Here is a 22,583-nt window from a genome sequence, read left to right as displayed (position 1 = left end):
GCTAACTAATATTTCTTTTGCTGATGAACTCATCTAGAATTAAACCTATTTTGATATGTGAATTAGGATGTATTTTAATTAGTTTGTTGATTAGCCTGTCTATTTGTGAATGCCATAAAATCTTTTTAAAGTAACAATCATGATGAATTGTTATGTAGATTATGATTGATTTCATTTATTTTATAGATTATCAACACATTGATTATTTTAAGTTAATATTTTAAGTTAGCATTTTTAGATGAAATTTTCAAGGCAACCATTGGAGCAAATCTTGGAGATTGGGACATGAGAAAGAAGATGACATTACATGCATTATGTGCAAGCTGATTCCTAATTTTTTTTTTTTCCCTTTCTTTCTAATGTTTGTAATAAATATGCTCATGTTTTTGCTTCTTTGTGATCTTCATCACTTAATCATATGCTAATTTGTCTTTTTGGGGTTTGTTGTAGCCATGTTGTATTGAGTTAAATTTGGTATTTTTGTGAACAAATTGGTGTCATTTGTGTTCATATTTTATTCTAAGCTTGATAGCTATATTAATTATTTGGCCATCATTTGATAAATTAGCTTTAAAGAATATTATTTGAAAAACTAAAAAGATGCTTAATAAGTAGAGAAAGAGTCCATTGATATTTGAATATCTTAAATCTTATTTTGGCTTTTACACATAAAATAATTTTATTTGTGTCATTTAAGTGTTCCATCTTATTCTATGATAATATTTTATTATATTTTTTTTTTCCAAACTCTTCGTCTTAAAATTTAAAACTAATAATCGATTTTGGGTACTTAAATTTTTAGTTGGAATGACCTTACAATCTTTCTTTTCAATAATCCATTTTTCTTCTAAGGAACATTCCATTTGTGTTTTATTTGATTTATTATTACAAGTAATAATATGCTCGCCTCTTTTCTTAAATATAATCATAAGCTAAAACAAATTTTATTATAATTCTTATCATATTTATTAGTCACTCTGAAATCATGGATACTATAAATAGTACTAAAATTATCTATCATTCTACTAACATGTCTATTTAAATTTCCTCTAATCAAACTTCTTTCTTCAAGAGATATTATTTACATCAATTCTTGTATCATTACAAATTTTTTTTTTGAGCATATATTTAAACCTTCTTTGGAAGCATAACCACTTATCATATTAAGAATATTAGTATCAACAAATTTATTAGGCTATAATTCTATCTTCAATTTTATAAGTTTCACTATTATTTTTTAAAATATTTTCTATAATTACACCTAGAACATTTTTAGTATTACTTCTGCCTAAATATCAAATTTTAAAACCAACACTATCAATCTTCTTCTGTTTTTTGCCCAACTCATTTAATTTCTTGAATGTATAAGATATTTATCTTCATAAGAACCCCAATATCTACTATTTCTATTAATTTAACTGTGAGAGTACAAATGTTCTAATTTTCTCTCTAAGTGTTAGTTTTATGAACTAATTTATTTGCCCATATCTATTCACAATGTATAAATTCTTGCTTATTTAACACTACAACCAAATACCAGTGTAGCGCTACTTACACATTTTTTACTTATTTGAGGTCATACAATGTGACACATTCACGGAACACACTAGTACTAACACAATGTTTTAAATGATTAATATCATATTTTTTTTATATACCTCATTCTACCTAGACAACGTCATATGTTTCTAGGTGTCTTTTTCTTTAGCTTAAAACCCACTGAGTTAACATGGATGATGGAATGCATTGATTGTTGATAAGGAGTTCTTGGTCATGTTGGGTCGACTACTTCTATACTTAATTAGATTTAAAGTTTGGTAACCAGGAATGTTAAATCCAATAAATTTTTACTGGGTTATGTCCACCCACTTAGAATTCCTTACCTATCCTACCAATAATTTTTAGCCATCTATTTGTTTCCTTGATGCCATCTAGTAAGCTCTTATTCATTGATTGGCCGCCATATATAAAGATACAATAATTCAGTCTTGATCTCTTGGCATGGTATGGCTTTGGGACATGAGGTACCCTTTTTGAGATGATTAATCCACTTTTGATGAATCCATAATGCATGATAAAAGATAAGAATTTTTTATTTAATTGAGAGTTTTTTTAGGTATTCTCTAAGATGTAATTATATAAAGAGAATAAATTCCCTTGGGAACTCTATTATATATTTTAAAATTTTAATTCTTTGGTCATGGGTAAATTTTCTTTTAGAGTGGTAAGGAAAAAGTATTTTAAAGCTTTTATTTAGACTTTTACTCCCAAACCACATCACAAAGATTACCATATGGATACCCATCCACCATCCTTCTTATTATATTCATATTTTCTTTGTTTCTTTCTTTCTTTCTTTTTTTTACCTTCCTCACTCTTCCTTTGATTATCATGATGAAGGAGGTTTTGTGAGAGGTAAATAGAACATCATATATGTGTAAAGAAACTAAGAAGTTGGGTTCTATTCATCTTTGGATTGTGATTGATGACGTTGAATAAGTATTTTAAAGGTTTTCTAGACTTTTACGCTCAAACCACAACACAAAGGTTAGCATACCCATCCACCATCCTTCTTATTATTTTCATTTTTTTTTCTATTTTTTCTATCTACCTCACTCTTTCTTTGATTATCATGATGAAGGAGGTTATTGTGAAATGTAAAAAGAACATCATATGAATATAATAGAAATGAATCTCCAACAACCCTAGTATGTGTAAAGAAGCTAAGAAGTTGGGTTCTTTTCACCTTCGGATTGTGATTGATGATCTTGTAGCTACCACAAAAATATAAGTAGAAATAATAAAATTATTGCAATTTGTCAGAATAAAAAAGATTAGAAGCTTTTGATTTATGTTCTCTATAATTTTAATCCTTTTATGTTTATGAGGAGATTCATTAATGAAATATGGGTTGAAGAGGGTATAGATTAACTTCAATATTGTGCCAAAATTAAAACTAACAGTGAGTATCGAATATTCTAAATCTCTTAAAATTGTATAAAGCATTAAAATTTTCATAAGAATAAAATAGAAATAAAAATTGTAAAGTGTAGAGTTGAGAAAATTTCTAAGTATTTTAAGGATAAGAAAGATGTGCAAGTTACTCTATGGCTCTAAATAAAATCTTTTTCAAGAGGGAAATTTCTCTTATAATGGTTGTTGGATAGGGAAAACAAACTAGATGAAAATTAGAAACAACTAAAGTTCACTCTAAGACTTGTAAATAAACTGATGTTATTAAAAGTGAATTATTTACAAATTTACAATTAAGAGTTTAAAAACTAAGTGTTATGGTGTTGGTTCTTTTACATGGACTCATCTCATAGCTTTAAGATTAATTCCAAGTACCACTTTATATAATATATTTATTTTGAAATTATCGTGTATCAAAGATTCATCCTATGCGTGAATAAAAAAAATATAAGAAAAGAAGCTAGAGATTTAACGTGAAAACCCCAAAAAAGGGAATAATCATAGGGTCTAGCTCAATTAAAATTATCCACTATGCGTCCAAATTTACAAAAATTCACTTTGCTCTCTAAATGAAGAAAATGCAGTTGCATAATTTCGGTTGAGTTACAAAGACCAAAGAATAATAAATTAATAACTATGGAATAGTAGTTGGGCTTCAGCCTAATAGTCCGCGATTGTTGGTGATTATCAAAGTCAAACTTTCTTCAAGAGCATTAACAGTTCTTAGTTTTTTTTCATCTGTGTTCTCCCCTCACCTTGATGTCGAAAATGTGATTTCATCTATCGAATTTTAAAGGAATATTTTAGTAAATTTGGTTGGTATGAGCAGGTCTGTATTGATTCATTCGATTATTAAATCTTTTTAGCTTTTAAGCATCCTAATGACCTCATTGGGCTTGTTGAATTTCTCTCTTGAATATACCCTTTTAATAGTTCTTTAAAGAGTGAATGTATAATTTATTAGTCTTGAACCATTATGTTTATGTTCAAAATGGGGCGACTGCACCCGCTTTGAACAGCCTGCAAAATTCGAGGAAGATTCTATACTCACTTAACACGTGCGACTCCAATGCTTTACTTCCCTCGCCGGCTCTGCCCGCCGCTCTGTTGTCTTTTTCTCCTCTCTTTAAATTCATCTACTTCTTCATCCCCTTTCCCTTACCTCACACGCTTACGATGCCAGCTTGGTGGAAGGCGAGGTCCAAATCGAAGGCCAAGAAGACTTCGTCCTCCTCCGATTCAACCCCGAGGAAGAACCCTTGGTGGTGGGATGATGAACCTAAGCTGCTCTGTACGTTGACTCCCAAACACTGGCGCCAACCCAGCAAGGACAAGGCTAACAGTTTTCATGGAGTTTCTACTGCCCCCGTTGCTTCCAGTAGCTGCGATGGAGATCTTAAGGGCCTTTTGGTGTCTCACCATCCCCTGCCGCGCCCCTCGGTCTCCTCGCCATTGCTTTCTCCGCCGCCGCTTGATCTCGGGCCTGCGGCAGCTTCGGGATCGGCATCCGCATCCAGCGTCAGCTCATCGGGATCCTCCGATGACACTCCTGATCTTGCTTTCTACCGGTAACTGATCTTGCTTTCTGGGCTGTTTTCATCTCGGGGGTGATTTTGCGTGGATGGTTTTTATTAGGGTTTGTGTTTCCGGGAAAATCCGATCGAGCCCCTGTAGTATTTCCATTTTCTGGACTAGAATTGATGCCGAGTAACTGGAGTGTTGTGAACTGAGACCTTAGCTAGGGTTTCTAAAAATAGTAAAGGCTTTATATTTTTAGTCCGGACTTTGGATGAACTTTGTATATAATCTGTTTCTCTAATAAATTTATAAGCGCCATTATGCATCTCCATTTTTTGTTTCTTTTGCTACGGTGTCTTCATTTTCTGTTTGCTTTTGACCATGCGGTTTTGCAATTTATTTTTTTTCCTTTCATGCGTCGTATGACTCCTGTCCTGCTGGATTAGAGGTAGTCATGTTCATTTAATTTTTTTATGAAGAAGGAGATGGTCTTATGACGATATCATCATTCGCAATTCATTCATTGATTGGAGGCATGTGATTCCTTTGTCGTCTTCATGGATTCGCAGGGGTTGATTTACCTGTTAAATCATTTCAGTAGCTTTCTGCATTAGATTCAGCTTATGAAACTGTGTGCTATTAACGTTTCTCTTTTCTGAACCTCATCTATCTTCATTTTTTTTATGAAACTTCAGCATGGCCGATCCCATAAACATGGCAAGGGGCAGATCTGCCTTACCAGGCTCACAAAGTCATCAGCATGTGGCTGAAGCCAGACATTTCTCACACTTTAACCCAGTTTTGGAGCATTCAAGGAACCCTGAGATGCCTGTATCTCCAAGAAAGGAAATTCACTTACATGACCTTAATGCTACTTCAAATCCTAATATCTGTTCTCCTGCTACAACTTACCTGGAGGGCATATTTAATCCAAGAACTGTGAATTGTGCTCCTATTTCACGAGGGTCTCCTTTTTGTATATCCCCTGTGCATTCAGGTGTACAAAGTGTCTGTCCTGGATCACCCACAGCTATGCAAGATGGTCTAAGGAGCCCACCTCAACCACTGCCTCTGCCTCCAATCTCAACTAATTCTCTGTCTTCTTCATTACGGCCTTCTCAGTCATCATGGAAGAAAGGAAAGCTGTTGGGCAGAGGAACATTTGGTCATGTTTATCTTGGATTTAACAGGTATTTATTTCTTTCTCCTCTTTTCTTACATTAGTAATCACAAGCTTGTATATTTAGTAAAGTTGAAGTTAAGGCTTAAGAAGTTTGAAGTCGTTGAGCATGCTTAGAAGAGCTAGATATAGAATTCAAATTTAGAAGTTTCAACATAGGGGATGGGCCTCCATAGTAAATCAGGGTAATTATCTACATTAAATGCAATGGTAAAGTTTCGTAATGGGTCCCTTCCCTAACCAAGCTCTGGTGGGAGTCTTATGCACTAAATATATAATTTTTTTTTTGTTTTATCAAGTATATTTACTCTTCTTAATGGATAATTGATTATACATACTTACATGATAGTGAAAGTGGGCAAATGTGTGCAATTAAAGAGGTACCAGTCATATCTGATGATTCAAATTCCAAAGAATCTCTCAAGCAACTAAATCAGGTTAAGCATCGTTTATATGTTTATTCAACCAAATATCTCTTTGCTTTTTTCTAAGAAAGAGCTGCTTTCACCCTGATCATCTTTAGTGCTTGTATATTGTAATATCATGTAATATAATCTTATTGATATTTCCGTGCGTTGTTTTTTGTCAGGAAATAAATTTGCTTTGTCAGCTTTCACACCCAAACATCGTGCAATACTATGGCAGTGAGCTGGTAAACATTTTGATCCATTAATTGCTTTTATTCTCTGTAACCTTCCACACAGCGGAAACAAGGTTTTGAAATGCAATTTATTAATTGTAATGACCTGTAAGATGTGTAATTTACTAAAAAGATAGAAATGCTAATTCTCTTTCTTGCTTCAATTCTAGGAACGTTCTGAAATGTATTTCATACAGTATTTCACAGAAAAGTGATAATATTGCTGTAGTATTTAATTAATGGTAACAAATGCTAAATGTTAGTAAGGTGAATTATGAAATGTTTTCATCGTTATTGTGAAATTAGAATCACATTAGAAGCAACTTACACGTTTGATGCAACAGAAGATTTCCATAAGCCTTGAACAAGTTAAGGTATATAGAGGAAGAGGAAAAAACACAAGCATGCTAAGTATCTTTTTAATTATTATAATTAATTATTACATGACTCCCTTGCATCTGTATTTATAATAGAAGATCCTACAAGATAAAAATCAAATAATTAAAGTTATCCAATAACACATGATGATGTTATCTATGACAATCAAAATAAAGATAAATAAAGTCTAATGATCAACTAAGAAAAGAAACATAATAATAATGATTCTATAATGCTATGACATGACATGTAATACATACCTGCTCTAAATCAACAAACAAACACATAAAAAAATATAGATCTAGTGCAAACAATTGTGAATTTACAGTCTAAAGCTCCTTAAGCATTCTTTGATAGATTTTGCGTAGTGAAATTTATTAAATATTCATGTGGTTTTGTTGCTTGACCTTAATTTGGTTTTGAGGTCGGGGGCAGGGGTAGTAGTGAATGATATTTCTAGCTTCTTAAATCAATATTAAGATTTAATGTTTTCTCAGAGTAATTTTTTTTGCTGACTAAAGTATTTGTGAGATCGCTTGGTTTAATATATGCAAAAAATGAAGAAGATTTGGGTAACTAGTTTGTGAAGGCTTGATAATTGAAGCTTTTTATTGAATCTTTTGCTGGTTGGTGCTCTCTGGGATCTTTAGTGCAATTGTATTAGTTTAGCAAAATTTACTAATTTTTTCATAAATCATGAAACTTCCTTTTGAAGTAAAATATGTTCATTGAAGTTTAGAATATATTTGACAATTCATCAAACTCTATTCTTATGTGACCAAAACAGATGGAGATGATGGACACCGAGAGAAGGCACAAATTGAGTGTACAATAAGATGTTTTGAGTTTCTTTTCAAAACCCATCAATTCAAGCACTACAATAACAATAATAATGAAGTTGAGCATATAATAACTAAACACACTAATTGAAGTTATAAATATAAAACATAAACTAATATGCTTAATAAAGTAATTATACAACAAGTGTGTAATTGTATTAGACATGATGTACGATGTGAATAAGTTAATACAAATGAGTTCTCATGGACATCATAATTTTTAATGATATTATACTGACACATCAATCACACAAAATTGCAATCAAGTACTCAAGTTCTCTAAATGACAACATTAAAGTCTAACTCAGGTATAGTTAAATGATTATGCTGAAAGCTCAAACAATTTATCCAATGACAGTATTAGGCATATAGTGCTCTTCCAATAAGTCTTTTGAGCTACAAGATTGCCAAAATGCATGTTCTCATTTTGCCAAATGGGATTAAACCTGAGTTGCTGAATTCACATTTTGAGCAAATTGTATTTTTGGAATTCATATTCTTCAGATTAAGATACCTCACACCTGCAAGGTGTTCGATGAATGCTGTTACAGATGTGTTGTCCTGGATTATGCTTCTTGTAGCAGACAGTACAATAAAAATGGTGATGCATTTGTTGCTGAATTTTTCTTTTTATTTTTAATAGCTCAAATTCCATCTCTATCAAAAATTTGGATCACAAATCATTATCATCTTCTCTGTCATTGCCATTGCCCATCAGTTGCTCGGCCTTATGGGCAAAGTCGTTTTTAATGCATCGGTAATGGTAGAATTTATGAGGCATTTAGTTCTTATATTAGGTTAGCTTAATAAGAGTTCTTAATTATTGAGAAGATTAGATTAATTATTATGTACATTTATAAATAGCTCCATTTACAAACATTGAAGAATAAGAAAAGAATTTGGTAAGTTCTCATAATTATTGTGTTTATCTACTCTTCTTCTCCCTTCTATTTTACGGTGTCATCGGTGTCCTTCAACTGTATTCTATCTTGCTCTAAGAAATGGGATTGTATTAGTAGATCTACAACAATGACCTTGGTCTTATATATGAAGGTTGTTGTCACAATGTAACCTAATGGATAATTAGCTATTTCCATGTATAAGGATAGTTAGCCTCCAATCATTTATCTAGCCTCTTAATGAATTTTTTAAAGTTTAACAAACGGTGGTATTTATGTCCTTAACTTACTGTAGTGTTTGAAAATCTAATGTTTCTCTTTGTTGTATACTTGCCTGCAAAGGCTATTGCAATTCTTATGGGATTTAAGAAAGAAAAGTCAGCATAGTCTGTCGATTCTTGAAGACCCAATTTACCCAAATTGCTTCGATCATTATCTCAATTGTTGCTTCCGATGTATGACAATTAAGGGTTAAGGTTTCATGAGCTACTAATATGATGTTTAGTATGCCTCAGTAAAGAAACACGATTAAGGATTCCCTAATCACAAGTCATCAATTAATTCAATAATTTTATTTATATATAAGCAAAAAACCAATTAATTATGAAATCATCGAAATAAGTTGAGAAATTTAACAAAAAATCAGAATCTTCTAAAATCAACAAGTACTATGAATATATTTCCACAATTTGAATTTTTGATATACCCTTTTTTATGAAAGTCAAGCGTACTAAATTAAGTCAATATCAAATAATGTTGAAGAGCTAGAGCATTGAATCATAAGTACAAAAGGTAAATAATAAAAAGCGATACTTTGGGATAGTACAAGGATATGACTTCTCCAGAATCCAATATTCGCATTTGTACCATACTCAAAGAAATCACAAATGCACCTTTTCTCATAAGATTGAAATTGAAAACAGAAATTCAGGCCACAACTTATCAATTGTATGCTTCATTATAACTATGTTAGACTCTTTGTAAGTTAGATTAGTAGATAAGATTGAAATAAGATTAGTTTAAATTTAATCCAAATTTAAATTAAAATCCTAAGATATAATAAGTAATTCAGCTTGAATGTAACTGTAAATTCAGGCATGCAAATCATAAACAAACAATAAATTTAAATTAGAGGATAAGTTCATTCTTCCCTCACTCAAACAACTCAATAACTCCAGGAGGATACATAACCAACAACCTCCTCTTAAATCCAATCCATATAATGCCAAAGCTCCTTGCTTTCATCTGGTAGGAGGTCCACATCAAATTCCAAATTAGACTCTTGTTTTCTCTATTTTTTTTCTTTTTAATTGCTTGCTTGACTCTTTATTTTCCTTTGAAATTTTTTGCTTGAATTCCTGTCTTTTGAGTTCTGTTTTTCAAACATACATAACAGTGAGAAGGATTTTATGTCAATGTTAATTTTGAAGCCTTTTTGACGCAGGCTGATGACACACTTTCAGTTTATCTCGAATATGTTTCTGGGGGTTCCATTCATAAGTTACTTCAGGAATATGGATCATTTGGGGAACCTGTTATCAAGAACTATACTGCACAAATTCTTTCTGGACTTGCTTATTTGCATGGGAGAAACACTGTACATAGGTTCTGCTTCTTACCAATATTGCTCGATGACCGCTTTTGTTAGTTAGTGTTCAAATGAATGAAAATTGTTTATTGATTCATTTTTCATATGAACTTATAACATTCTTTACATGTTAGGGATATCAAAGGAGCAAACATACTTGTAGATCCTAATGGAGAGGTCAAACTTGCTGATTTTGGCATGGCTAAACATGTATGTTCAATGAATTTTTGCCCTCTTTTTAATTAATTGAATGACTATTGAATACATTTGCTTCTATTATCTTGAATTTTTTTTCTTGGTTGTTTGAAGTAGGGGTGTCAAATTGGGCTTGCTGGTGAGTTTCAGGCTTGATCTGAAATTGGCTCGGCTCGAAACTGTGACATAAATCTGACTTGAATATTTAACGGGTCAAGAATACTAACCCTATTCCAACTTACTTTCAACTTGTTAACCCAAAACATACCCATATAATCCATTTAACACTAGGATTAATAGTTTTTCATGTCAAATTTGGGTCGATTTCGAGTTAATATCGATTCAATTTTGTGCTGAGTCAATTTCGAATTAATGGGTCAAGTTCGAGTCAATTTTAGGTTAAGCGAGTCAGCCAGAATCTGACCGAAAAATTAAACGTGACCCAAAAATTATTCGGGTCAACCCAAACCCAAATTTTTCGAGTTGAGTTCAGGTTTAATTGGCATGGCAGGTCAATTTTTGACATTCCTAATTTGACATCTGACCTCTCTTTTGGATTGAGAGGCAATGCTCTCTTTTGATTAATTGAATAGCTCTGTTGAATACATTTGCATCTGTTATCTTGAAGTACTTTTTCTAGGTGATTTGAACATGTGACATTATTCTTATTTGTTGAATATCTTTTCTTTTATTTCAGATATCCTCTTATACATCAATTCGATCTTTCAAAGGAAGCCCATATTGGATGGCTCCTGAGGTTAGGTATCTCTGATATTAGTATGTGCTTACAATTTATATTTGATTTTGCTTTCCGAAATAGCCTAAATTAATTTGTAGGTCATCATGAATGGAAATGGATACAACCTCTCAGTTGATATTTGGAGCCTTGGATGCACGGTACTTGAGATGGCAACTTCTAAACCTCCATGGAGTCAATTTGAAGGGGTGCGACCTTTGTTTGCTTAAAGCATCCATAAGATCTTTTGTAACAGTGTTCTATGGGAAACCAAATTTATTACTTTTCTATTAACAGGTTGCTGCAATATTTAAAATTGGGAATAGCAAAGATATACCTGACATTCCAGAGCACCTTTCTTCTGTAGCTAAGAGTTTTATAATGTCATGTTTACGGCGTGATCCTTCTGCTCGACCAACAGCTGCTCAGTTGATGGATCATCCTTTTGTGCATGATCAAGCTGCAATAAAATCTGCAAAATTAAGTGTATCCAAGGACATGTTTCCTCCTGATGGAAGCTATTCAAGGGTATAGTTTGAAACTCTTCTGATTGTTCACTCTTTAAATACTCATATGGAAACAGAGAAGCGACATAAATATTATTTTTGAAGGGTATCATTCTCACTCCCATATCATCAATATGATGCTTAGTGGAGTCTTAAAATTTTAATCTCCCCGTAATAATCTGATGGAATCTTATTCACTCATCTACTCTCTTTCTTCTGACTTACCATTAATGTTCTTTATTGTTCTACCTTTGTTCATATCTATCAACAATGCCGCACTAAACTTGATTCCAAGTCTCTGAAATATATCTTTCTTGGTTACTCTTCAAATTAAAAAGGGTATAAATGCTACTCTCGAACCACTGGGAAAATATACAACTCCATGAATGTCATTATCGTTGAGAATCAATCTTATTTCCCCAAATCTGAATTCAAGGGAGAACTTGAGTAAATATCAGATTTGAGATTTTCTCCAATATACCTAGGTCACTTCTCTTTTAACTGAATCGAATTCTATCCCTCAACCAGCTCCTGTTAAAGAATGAAATTCTATCACAAAAACTGTTATGATTGTCTTAACTCCATCTCAACATAACACCGTTGATCATGAATTCTGCATTTACACCCTAAGGACCACTAAGCATGTAGAGGATACTATGCAGACCCAGGACTGTTAAGTGCTAGAACCAAGTCCTATTAATAATTATAATGGTATGGATTTCTCAACTCATGATCTCTTGCACCAATGGTTGATGACTTTAATCAACCAATTGCACACAAGAAAGGTATCTGAAGTTGCATTGGTCATTCAATTGAAAGAAATGTAGCTTTTGGGATGTTGCTATCATCTTACAGGGCTTTTGTGACAAATCTTAATAGTGTCCAGGTTCCCAATTTTATCCAACAGGTTCTAACAATTTCAAGATGGAAACAGACGATTGAGGAAAAAATTCGAGATCTAAGAAAGAATAACACATTGACACTTATAGAGTTACCTTATAGAAATAGGCTGCAAATAGATATTTAAGGTCAAATATAAAGTAGATACAAGTGTAGAGAGATTCAAAATCAGATTGGTTCCCAAGGGTTTCACACAGTCATGCAGGATTGACTATCAGGAAACATTTGTACCTTTGTCAAACTTAATACAATTCGGGTTCTACTCTTTTTGCAGTAAGTCAAGATTGGCTTTTATATTAAATTGATATAAAAAATGGCTTCTTGAATGTTGACCTTGATGAAGAAGTCTACATGACTATACCTCTGGGCTTGGAAAATAGGTCAAACAATAAGTTGATTTGCAAGTTGAAGAGGTCTTTATATGACTTAAAATGATCTCGTTATACTTGGTCTGATAGGTTTGCTAAAACAGTGATTACAAATATATATCATCAGTATTAAGCTGATCTGTTGAAATTCAGAATAATGCGGAATAAAGTGAAATACTTCATTATTTCATTGATATGAATGAGGTTATAAATAACTCTTACAATAATCCTATAATAGGAAAAATAATAAAAAGAAAATGATATGAAAGGAAAGATATATCACCCGATATCTCCAATAATCAATTCATATTAATTATTAGGAGATATAAAAAATAACATAAAATAAGAAAACAAATAATTCCTAATCCAAGAAAATAAATATAAAATAGGAAAATAAATCTCCTTAATCTAAGGATGAGGAATAAATTATTTCCTATTATAATTCCTAACACTCCCCCTCAAGTTTAAACATGGTTGAAAACCACGTTCAACTTGAATTTAAAAACATCAAACAATGAACGAGGAAGATACTGTGAAGTAGAACTTTAAGTCTTTATCTTGTACTGCGGTTGTCTTCGGCTGCAGTTACTGCAGAGTCTGTAGGTAGGCAGAAGATTCCTACAGATAATGTTGCATGGGAGTTTACAGACAAGTTGACAGTAGTGGTTACAGTTCCTACAGTGTCCGTAGGTAGACGGAAAACACCTACTAGTACTGCTGCAGGGAATTTGCATGGAAGTAGACGACTTTGATTGCTTTGACTGCAGTTCCTGCAATGTCTGTAGGTAGACTGAAAGCTGCTACATGTAATGATGCAGAGGAGTTTGCACAGAAGTAGACAACTGTGATTGTCTTTTGACTGCAGTGCCTGTAGGAAGACACAAAACTCAGGCTTGGCTGAATTTTGAATTTTGTCTGCATGTTTTTCAGCAAGTAGACAACTGTGTTTGTCTTTTGACTGCATTTTCCGTAGTGCCTATAGGAAAACTCAAAATTCAGGCTTGGCTGAATTTTGAGTTTTGTCTGTAATGTGTTTCTGCATTGAGAGAAGTAGATTCAGACTTGGCTTGAAATGTAGCTCCCCCTAACGCTTGGGTAGTGAAAAAAATACTGCAGGAGAAATGGTCGGAGATAGATTTTTCCGGCATTGTCTGATCGACGACAACGATATCTTCGACGAGATGACAATGAGGCGTGTGGCGGCATCGCCGGTGCCGCCCTGACTGGAGCCCCTGCACACGACCCCCTTCTTGATTTGTTTGGCTCGTGCGGACGTCGTGCGTAACGAACACAACATGTTCTGTCTCGACTGAGGGGAAGTCGACTATAGATTTTTTGGAGACCAGTAGAGTCGAAGCTCTCGGTTCAGGAAGAGTGGGCCAGCAGACAAAGCTTGCAGGGAGAGAATGAGAAAAATCGTTGTTTCAAATACCAAAATGAGTGCCCCTCCCTTCTCGCACAGAGGATGACAGGAAGAGAGTCCGACAATTCTCAAAGGAAGACCTGTGACTAGAGTACGAAATCAGACTCTAATACCATGTTGAAATTCAGAATATTCCGGAATAAAGTGGAATACTTAATTACTTCATTCATATGAGTGATGGTATAAATAACTCTTACAAGAATCCTATAATAGGAAAAATAATTAAAAAAAATGATATGAAAAGAAATATATATCACGTGATATCTCCAATAATCAATTCATATTAATTATTTGGAGATATGAAAAATAACATAAAATAAGAAAACAAATAATTCTTAATCCAAGGAAATGAATATAAAATAGGAAAGGAAATATCTCCTTAATCTAGAAAATAATTTATTTCTCATAATTTCACATAGGAATAAATTATTTCCTAGTAGAACTCCCTAATATGATCATACATTGTTTGTTAAATCCAATCTTAGAGGCAAGCTTTCATTGTATACGTAGATGATATTATCTTATCAAGTGATGATTCAAAGGAAATTACTAGACTAAAAAGGATGCTTGTAACATAATTTGAGATCAAGGAACTCGGGACATTGATAATTTTTTAGAATGGAGGTGGCTTGGTTTAGGGAGGGAATTGTCATATCCTAGAGATGTACATTTTAGACCTATTAAGTGAAACTAACATGCTTAGGTGTAAACTTGCTGACACACCCATGCATTCCAACAAAAGGTTGAACATAAGTGAAGAAAGCAATTCAATTGATAAAGGAATATATCAATGACTTGTGAAAAAACTATTTTACACATCACATACAAGATCTGATATTACATACTTTGTCAGTGTAATAAGCCAACATATGAATATTTCAAATGAGGATTATTTGGAAGTTGTATAGATTCTTGAGATACTTGAAGATGACACTTGGATATGGTTTACTCTTCAAGAGATTTGAAAAGTGTAAAATTGAGATATACACAAATGCTAGCTAGATAGAGAGGTAAGTGATAGGAAATCAATGACATGATAATATTTGTATGCCTTGGGTAATCTCATCACTTGGAGAAGCAAAAATAAGATGGCTCTAGGAGTAGTGTAGAATCTGAATATCACACTCTTGACTAGGAATATATGAGGGAATGTAGATTCAAAGACTATTAAGAGAACTTAAGTTTGAGAAGAAAAACACAATTAAGATGTTCAATGATAGCCAAAAAACTATTAGTATAGCCAAAAACCCTGGCATAATGACGGGACTGAACACTTTGAGATTGACCGACACTTCATTTAAGAAAAAGTTAGCAATGAAATTATTCAACTTAGCTATATTCTCAAAATACTTCAGATGTGAATATTCTCATGAAAGCACTACCAAGATTCGGTCATGATGAATAGAAGTCGAAGTTTGATTTGTACAATATATATACAAACCAATTTGAGAGGGAGTGTAGGAAAGTGCCAATCATCATACCTGATTAGGAAGAAATTTATTTCCTTTTCTCATAATATATTTCACTAATTGTGTTTCTATTTTTTGTTTTTTGTTTTTTTTCTTATTTTTCTATTTTTTCTATTTTGAGGGATTCCTATCTTAATTACTTTCACTATTTTATTTATGTTGTAAGTTGTGAGGGATTAAACGAGTGAGAAATAAAATTTTCAGAATTCAACAGCAATCAATTACATAAATCAGGCTCAAGATTTCGGCTATTTTTGGCAACACATGGGGCAGTTTTCTCCAGGGTGTGGGGGTTGTATTTGCTTCTTAGATTACCTCTTCTGAGGACTCGCTCTCTATTTTTTGCTTATTATTTTTTTTTATTAGGAGAAGATTGATTGAATACAATATTTTGTAATTAGTCTTTCCTATTTACTACTTTCTTGGCCGCCATTTCTTGCTTACCTATACATACTGTACTTTTGCTCATTCATTAAAACAGGAAATATAATTTACTCTTTATTTTCTTTTTCTCTTCATTTTATCTTTATTTTCAGCAAAAGCATACACATGATATGACTTGGATTTTGGGACACAGCTTCATCGCAATAAATTTAACAAGATGCACCATTGACATAATTTTTTGTATAAATTATTATGAAAATAAGATGTGTGATCAAAAAACATATTGGCAATATTTTTTGTCAAATCATATTATACAATGAAGGGCAATATCCAATGTTTCACATAAAAGCAATATCAACCAAAAAAAGGGGAAAAAATTGTTTATTTATCATTACATTTCAGTATTTAATCAGGCATGTTTCATCCCCCCAACAATACCTGGACATTAACATTTATAATTTGACATGATTTAATATTGTATTGTGTATATACAAGCTTCAAATTTATCGTACTGTGCTCATTGATGTATCATTAATTAGAACAAAAAAAATCAACCTTGAAACGCCAATCAACCTTCCAATTTGAACTAAAAATTTTCTGAATCAGAAGTAATTTTTGCAGGTTGTTTGTATAAATGTTGTCCCGACCACATTGCGGCGTGTCTCGACCATGATTGTTTTGGAATAGAAAATATCAATTATAATTTTTGAAGTGTCGCATTTGAATATGCCCAGGATATTATACGCACGACATGCTTTTTGAAGTATTTGTACTTTTCATAGTTGATCATGTTGTAGCATAGGGGTGGATTTGTAGTGTTGCGATCAAAGTTTTTTTTTTAAATGTTTTTAAAGGGGTGAAAGAAATTACTTCCAATATAAACCTCATTATTTTGAAAGTTAATTGGAAGAAAAATATTATCAAGAAAGCTTACCAACATTAGGGTTGTCAAAAAAGCTTGTTGTTCACGAACAGCTCATGTTCGACTCATTAAGTAACTCGTGTTCGGCTCGTTTGTTAAGTAAACGAGTCAAACACGAACAGTTCTTTGTTCGCTCGTGTTCGGCTCGTTTTAGCTAAAAAAAAAATCATATAATTATTTATATAATAATATATTATATATATTTATATCAACTCGTGTGTTAATGTTGTTATGTGCATTCTTTTGCATACATTTGGTCCAGGTTTCAATCTAGTACTTGACATCTATTTTTTTCAATTAATTTTAACGAGTCGAACACGAGTCAAACACGAACAATAATATTGAAATCGAGCCGAACAGAAACACATTGTTCACGAGCCAATTTTGAACAACTGATTTCGAACACGAGCAATTTTGAACGAGCCGAACATGAGCTAAGCCTGAGCTGGCTCAAGCTCGACTTGTTTACAGCCCTAACCAAAATCAGGAAGCTCCGGTTGCATGAAGCTCCTGCTAACGTTGGAGTTTATTTTTTTTTCATTGTTTGATGCTGTGACCTCTAGGTTAAATTGGAGTTAACATCATCATTGTCTAAACTGCAACTATTCATTAAAAAGATAAATGATAAATTTGGTTCCATTTGAAATTTTGCCTTTTCATTTTTTATTTGTATTGAATCATTGAACAAGTATGTACATCTTTGTGATGTTTGAAGATATCGTAGAAACAAATAAGCGCAAGTGATGGAAAAAAGCAGTTATTGATCCTAGCGTTTTATTTTTGCATTATGTCCCTTGTTTTTAAGTATAATTAGAACTGATGTATGTAAGAAATGAGTCCTTAAGAACCAACGAAACTTAAGCCATCTCCTCCAGTGCACATTGTTTACTTGGATTGATAGTTATTTACTACATCGTTCTTGGTGAATCTTTACTTCATGACTAACCGCAGATACTCACAGCCATTTCCTTCCACAGTTTTTTTTGGATTCTCAAACAAGGCTCTAACAAAAGCGCTTTTGCATCTTCCCTACATATTAACGTACCAGTTTTTTTGCCAGATTATAACATTGAATTTGCAATTTTATGAGAGTTTTTTTCTAGCTTTTTTTGGGGGAAAATACTCTTTCGACAAACGAACAGTATCGAAAACAGAAGATATCATGATTTGGACGATTCCTCCAGCAATGTCGCTCTCTTTAATGTAGTTCAAGCTTCTAATAAACTCACTTTTAGATAACAAAACTTGTATATTGTCATAGGGATACCATCTATATGAATATCACAAAAAGTACCTCTTTTGTTGTTACCCATTAACTCTCTTATAAAATTTCAATTGATTAAACTTGTTAGAAATAGCCATTATGTGAAACACGCCCCTCAATGCGGCTTCATATTTTAAATCTTTTTATTTTAAAAAGTCGAAAAGCTCTTTAATCTAATTGTGAACTTTGTTTTGATATGGAGATGAGATAAACGTTATAGCAAGTCATATACTGATGCTCATTTTTTATTTGGCTTAATTTTGTTCTATAGAGTCAAGTTGTACTTCTGTTTAACTATTCATGGAATAGTCGTTATAAAATGGACTTGTTTTCATTTTGTTTACTATACTTTATTATTGAATATATCAAACAACTGTCACTCTTCACAGAGGTGAATTATTGAATTGTTAAATTTCGTTTACATTCTCATCTAAACCTGATTTTTACAATCATTTGAAATAGGCTTGTAAGGACTATCACAGCAACAGGAGTGTCTCTCCTTTACGCGATAAGAAATATGAACTGGGACACCGTGGCCAAGCTGCCATGGATTATCGGAACAACAGAAGTGTTTCTCCTCTACGTGGTAAAAACTATGAAACAGGACACGGAGTTGCGATCCCCCTTGTGCATGAAAATGCAAGGTATTTTTATCTCCATCCTCTCATAGAGTCCATTTTGGTTTTATGTGCTTTTTAAAAATTTTTGAAACAGCAGCAACTTACAACCAGATCCGTCAGGCTGTAGTAGCAATGAGAAAGTTGCTTGATTTCCTTCAAAAGAAAAGAATATAAAATACTTAATAATAACTTCCAAAAAAACATATTTTCCCACAATAATTTTACAATTACTTTCACAAACTGTAGCTGTCCTAAATAAACCCTTAGATCCTTGGGCGTAGCCCTGTCTAATTGCAGACATGACTCCTTTATTCAATGATAACCCTAAACCTTGGTCTAACTAACCCCCAAATCATATATGTTGTTGTAGTGATCTTATGGGCATGAGAATGAACATGTCATTGCCGGTCTCACCGTGCTCGAGCCCTCGACACCAGCAAATACAGTTCAATAGAAGCTGTGTTCCATCTCCCATACATCCAGCCTACTCAGCTGGAGCACTCACCTATGGGCCAAGCAACCATTATCTCTATCAAGTCAGGCCAAGCCATAATTTCACAGACCCTTCTCTGGACATTTCAGAACTCAGAATCCAAACTCCATATAGCTCACCTAAGAGATGACGACTCCAGGTTCTAGTTTTACTCATAAGCTGCAGCATAAGTGCAATTATTTTCACTCTCTTTATGTGAAAAGGTTTGAAACCAAATTAAAATATGGCCAAACCTGAATTTGGCTACACAAATGAGGCAGTTTCTGGAAATAAAGTCAGTGTTGGTGGGTGTGATCCTTTTTCTTATTTGTTTTTCGGCGCAGATGGTATGTATCCAAAATGTGAAGTAAGATTACACCAATTCTGTATAGTATATAAAAGGCTTGGGACTAGATGTAGACGGTGTTGATTGATGCCACTTGAACAAAACATAATGAAAATTAGTTCCCCGCTTCTCCCATCATGCTTTGAAAATTAACCTTTCTTCAACCATCTACATGGCTTTTAGGCAATCATTTTCTTTAACATGTCGCTTTCTTTTAGATTTATTTTTGTCCAGTCATGCATTGCAGCTCTTGCTTCTTCACAGCAACATTGTTACAATAAAGAACTGGGGCAAATACATACTAAACACCCAAAACATTGCTATTTACTAATCTATCACCCTCGTCCCCTTTTTCATCTATATTAAATTCCTTGGTAAGTAAAACCGTAATTCATATTTTTCATTTTTATCAAATTCTTAATGATTTAATTGTGGCAGTGGCAGGCAGTAGTTCAAAGGCTGGAGATGGGATTCTCCTACTCCTCATGAAGCTTTTGGCCTCCTCCCACATGAAGATATTCACAACAAGTCGGAACCAGAGAAAGGATCTAAAACTTAAAAAAAAAAAGCTATAATAAAAATCAGAATAATAACCCAAAATCAAAATCCAATTGAATTGAATAATCCAAAGGCTAGGGTCTGCTCAGGACAGTTATAGCTATTTGAATTAGTAGCTGTAGAAGAACCTGTTTTACAACCATCACTTTTTAAAAAAAAGACAAATCGTAGTTTTTCTACAACCATCACTTTTTAAATATATATCTCTAGTCCATGCTTCCTAATCCAACACACCTAGCAAGTCCTTATTAGCCTTCAGAGAAACAGAAGAAGCTTGGCAGTCTGCTATGTAATGATGCACACACGTGCCACTGCACCTATTTGGACCAACATAGCCTTTGGATTCATAAAATAGAAAAGAATAATAATAAAAATATAAAAATTAAATCTATCAATTATTTTAAACTAAGTAAAAATTAAAATTGAATAAATAAATAATTAACTATTAAGATGCTCTTTGATTTGCCTAAAAATATTTATTATAGGTTGTGTGGATCATAATTGATTTTTTTTTTTAATTTTGTTAAAGAAGAATATTATTTAGATGAATGAAATTTTAAATTTCTTAGTTATTAATTAATTAATCATAAATTTTAATTATTAAATACATAAATAAACAAATATGTTACATAATGCTTAATTATTCTTCAGAGGACATTAACTGTATTGTGTAACCTAATTTCATTATGTGTTATATATGTAATTATGTAAATGAACCCTTCCTAAAATAGCATAATGAGAGTTGAGAGTATGATTTTGTATTATGAGTAGGGGTGTAAATGAGTCGAGTCGAGCTCGAGCTCGAGCAGACGACTCACGAGTTCGAACTAAAAATTTAATTTTTAAGAGAGGTCATCAGAGAGGATATTGGTGATCAAAAGGAAATGCGGCAGCTCGGCTCATTCACTAGAGAAAATTTTATATCCGGACACCGCACGTCTGGATGATCAACTGTCGAGTGTCATCTCCCCATACATGTCGATATCGGGCGACATGACACTTGGCCGTCCGGAAGTGCGGATGTCCAGACTAAATATATTTTACATTCACAAGGTCATCAGGGAATAGGGCTGTCAATTTGGCTCATTGTTCGTAAACAGCTCATGTTTGGCTCGTTAAACAACTCGTGTTCGGCTCGTTCGTTAAGCGAACATGAACAAATTTTTAAGCTCGAAATGTAAATGAGCCGAACACGAACAACATTTTGTTCGCTCGTGTTCGACTCAAAATGGATCGAAAAAAAAATTATATAAATTTCTATATAACAATATATTACATATATTATTTATATAATAATATATTATATATATTTATGTCTAAATTTAAATCATAACACCTCATGTGCAATGTGGTTAGTGTTTTTTTTGTATAGATTTGATCCAGGTTCGAATCCCACACATTACATCTATTTTTTTTAAATTCAGTTTAACGAGCCAATTTCGAGCCGAACATGAGCCGAACACGAACACAAATATTTAAATCGAAATATTAAATCGAGCCGAACACGAACACACTGTTCACGAGCGAATTTCAAACACGAGCTATTTCGAATGAGCCGAACATGAGCTAAGCCTGAGCACGCTCAAGCTCAGCTCGTTTACAGCCCTATCGGGGATCTCACAAACTAATTTTTAAACTTACCATTCTCAAACAAATAAAATAAAAACAATAGGAAGTTGCCTTTATAAAATTTATACAAATCTTTGCGCAACTGTTTTCGGTCATTTTCGAAAGCGCGGAAGTGAAGTCAGTTGTTATGGAGAGAAGAGAGCAAGACGACGATGAGGAGAGGCAACAATCCGGTGCATCGGACCGCTTGATCCGCCGCATCGTCACCTCAGGCGACGGTGGGGCTGTAAGCCACGGCGATCCCGTTTTCTGGCCGACTGTTGACGGTCCGTTAGGTTTATCAGAGGAGAGATCCCTTGAATACGCTCGAAGCTTCTTCAGGTGGGGATTCTTTCTCCTCCCTTTCCTCTGGGCCGTCAACTGCTTTTATTTCTGGCCCGTCCTCCGCAGTCGCTCCCCCTCCTCCTCCTTCCAACGGATTCGCCCTTGTAAGTCTCCCTTCCTTTCATCAGAATCTAGGTTGTCCTTTTTTTATGGTGAATGGTTTATTTACCTGAACACTTTCTTTTTTGTAAAATGATGGGAAGCCGTGGGATTGTTGATGTCATTACTTGGAAAAAATATTACATCAGTACTACGCACGTAGAGGAACGTGCGTACCCAATGAAATCACGCCACGATATCCCGCGCGACGCAGAAAAAAAACGGCGCAGTAACACGGGGAATATTCCTCCCCGTGTTATTCATGTGTTATTGTGTGTTATTGTATCCTGAGAATATTCCTGGTGTTATAATAACACAATAACACATGAATAACACATGAATAACACAAGAAT

The 22,583-nt window shown here is 33.5% G+C and overlaps 2 protein-coding genes across 2 annotated transcripts; both read left to right on the top strand.

The window, feature by feature from the left end:
- The first annotated feature begins 4,017 nt into the window (after positions 1–4,017).
- LOC110024668 (mitogen-activated protein kinase kinase kinase 3) lies at positions 4,018–19,745 on the top strand. Its single transcript, XM_020724775.1, has 11 exons — positions 4,018–4,541; positions 5,187–5,681; positions 6,021–6,108; positions 6,261–6,323; positions 9,872–10,032; positions 10,150–10,225; positions 10,908–10,967; positions 11,048–11,155; positions 11,244–11,474; positions 18,645–18,826; positions 19,173–19,745. Exons 1-11 carry the CDS (start codon positions 4,150–4,152, stop codon positions 19,423–19,425), a joined length of 2,109 nt encoding a protein of 702 aa, XP_020580434.1. The 5' UTR covers positions 4,018–4,149; the 3' UTR covers positions 19,426–19,745.
- Positions 19,746–21,885: 2,140 nt separating this feature from the next.
- Positions 21,886–22,235, top strand: LOC110039539 (probable gamma-secretase subunit PEN-2; the record flags this gene model as incomplete). Its single annotated transcript, XM_020744639.1, is given in 1 exon segment — positions 21,886–22,235. A coding segment is annotated over 1 exon segment (301 nt), but the record flags the coding sequence as incomplete, so codon positions are not given.
- Positions 22,236–22,583: the final 348 nt, after the last annotated feature.

This window comes from Phalaenopsis equestris, unplaced genomic scaffold (assembly GCF_001263595.1).
Source record: "Phalaenopsis equestris unplaced genomic scaffold, ASM126359v1 Scaffold000002, whole genome shotgun sequence".
Classification (NCBI taxonomy): domain Eukaryota; kingdom Viridiplantae; phylum Streptophyta; class Magnoliopsida; order Asparagales; family Orchidaceae; genus Phalaenopsis; species Phalaenopsis equestris.
This window is presented reverse-complemented; position numbering and strand designations above follow the sequence as displayed.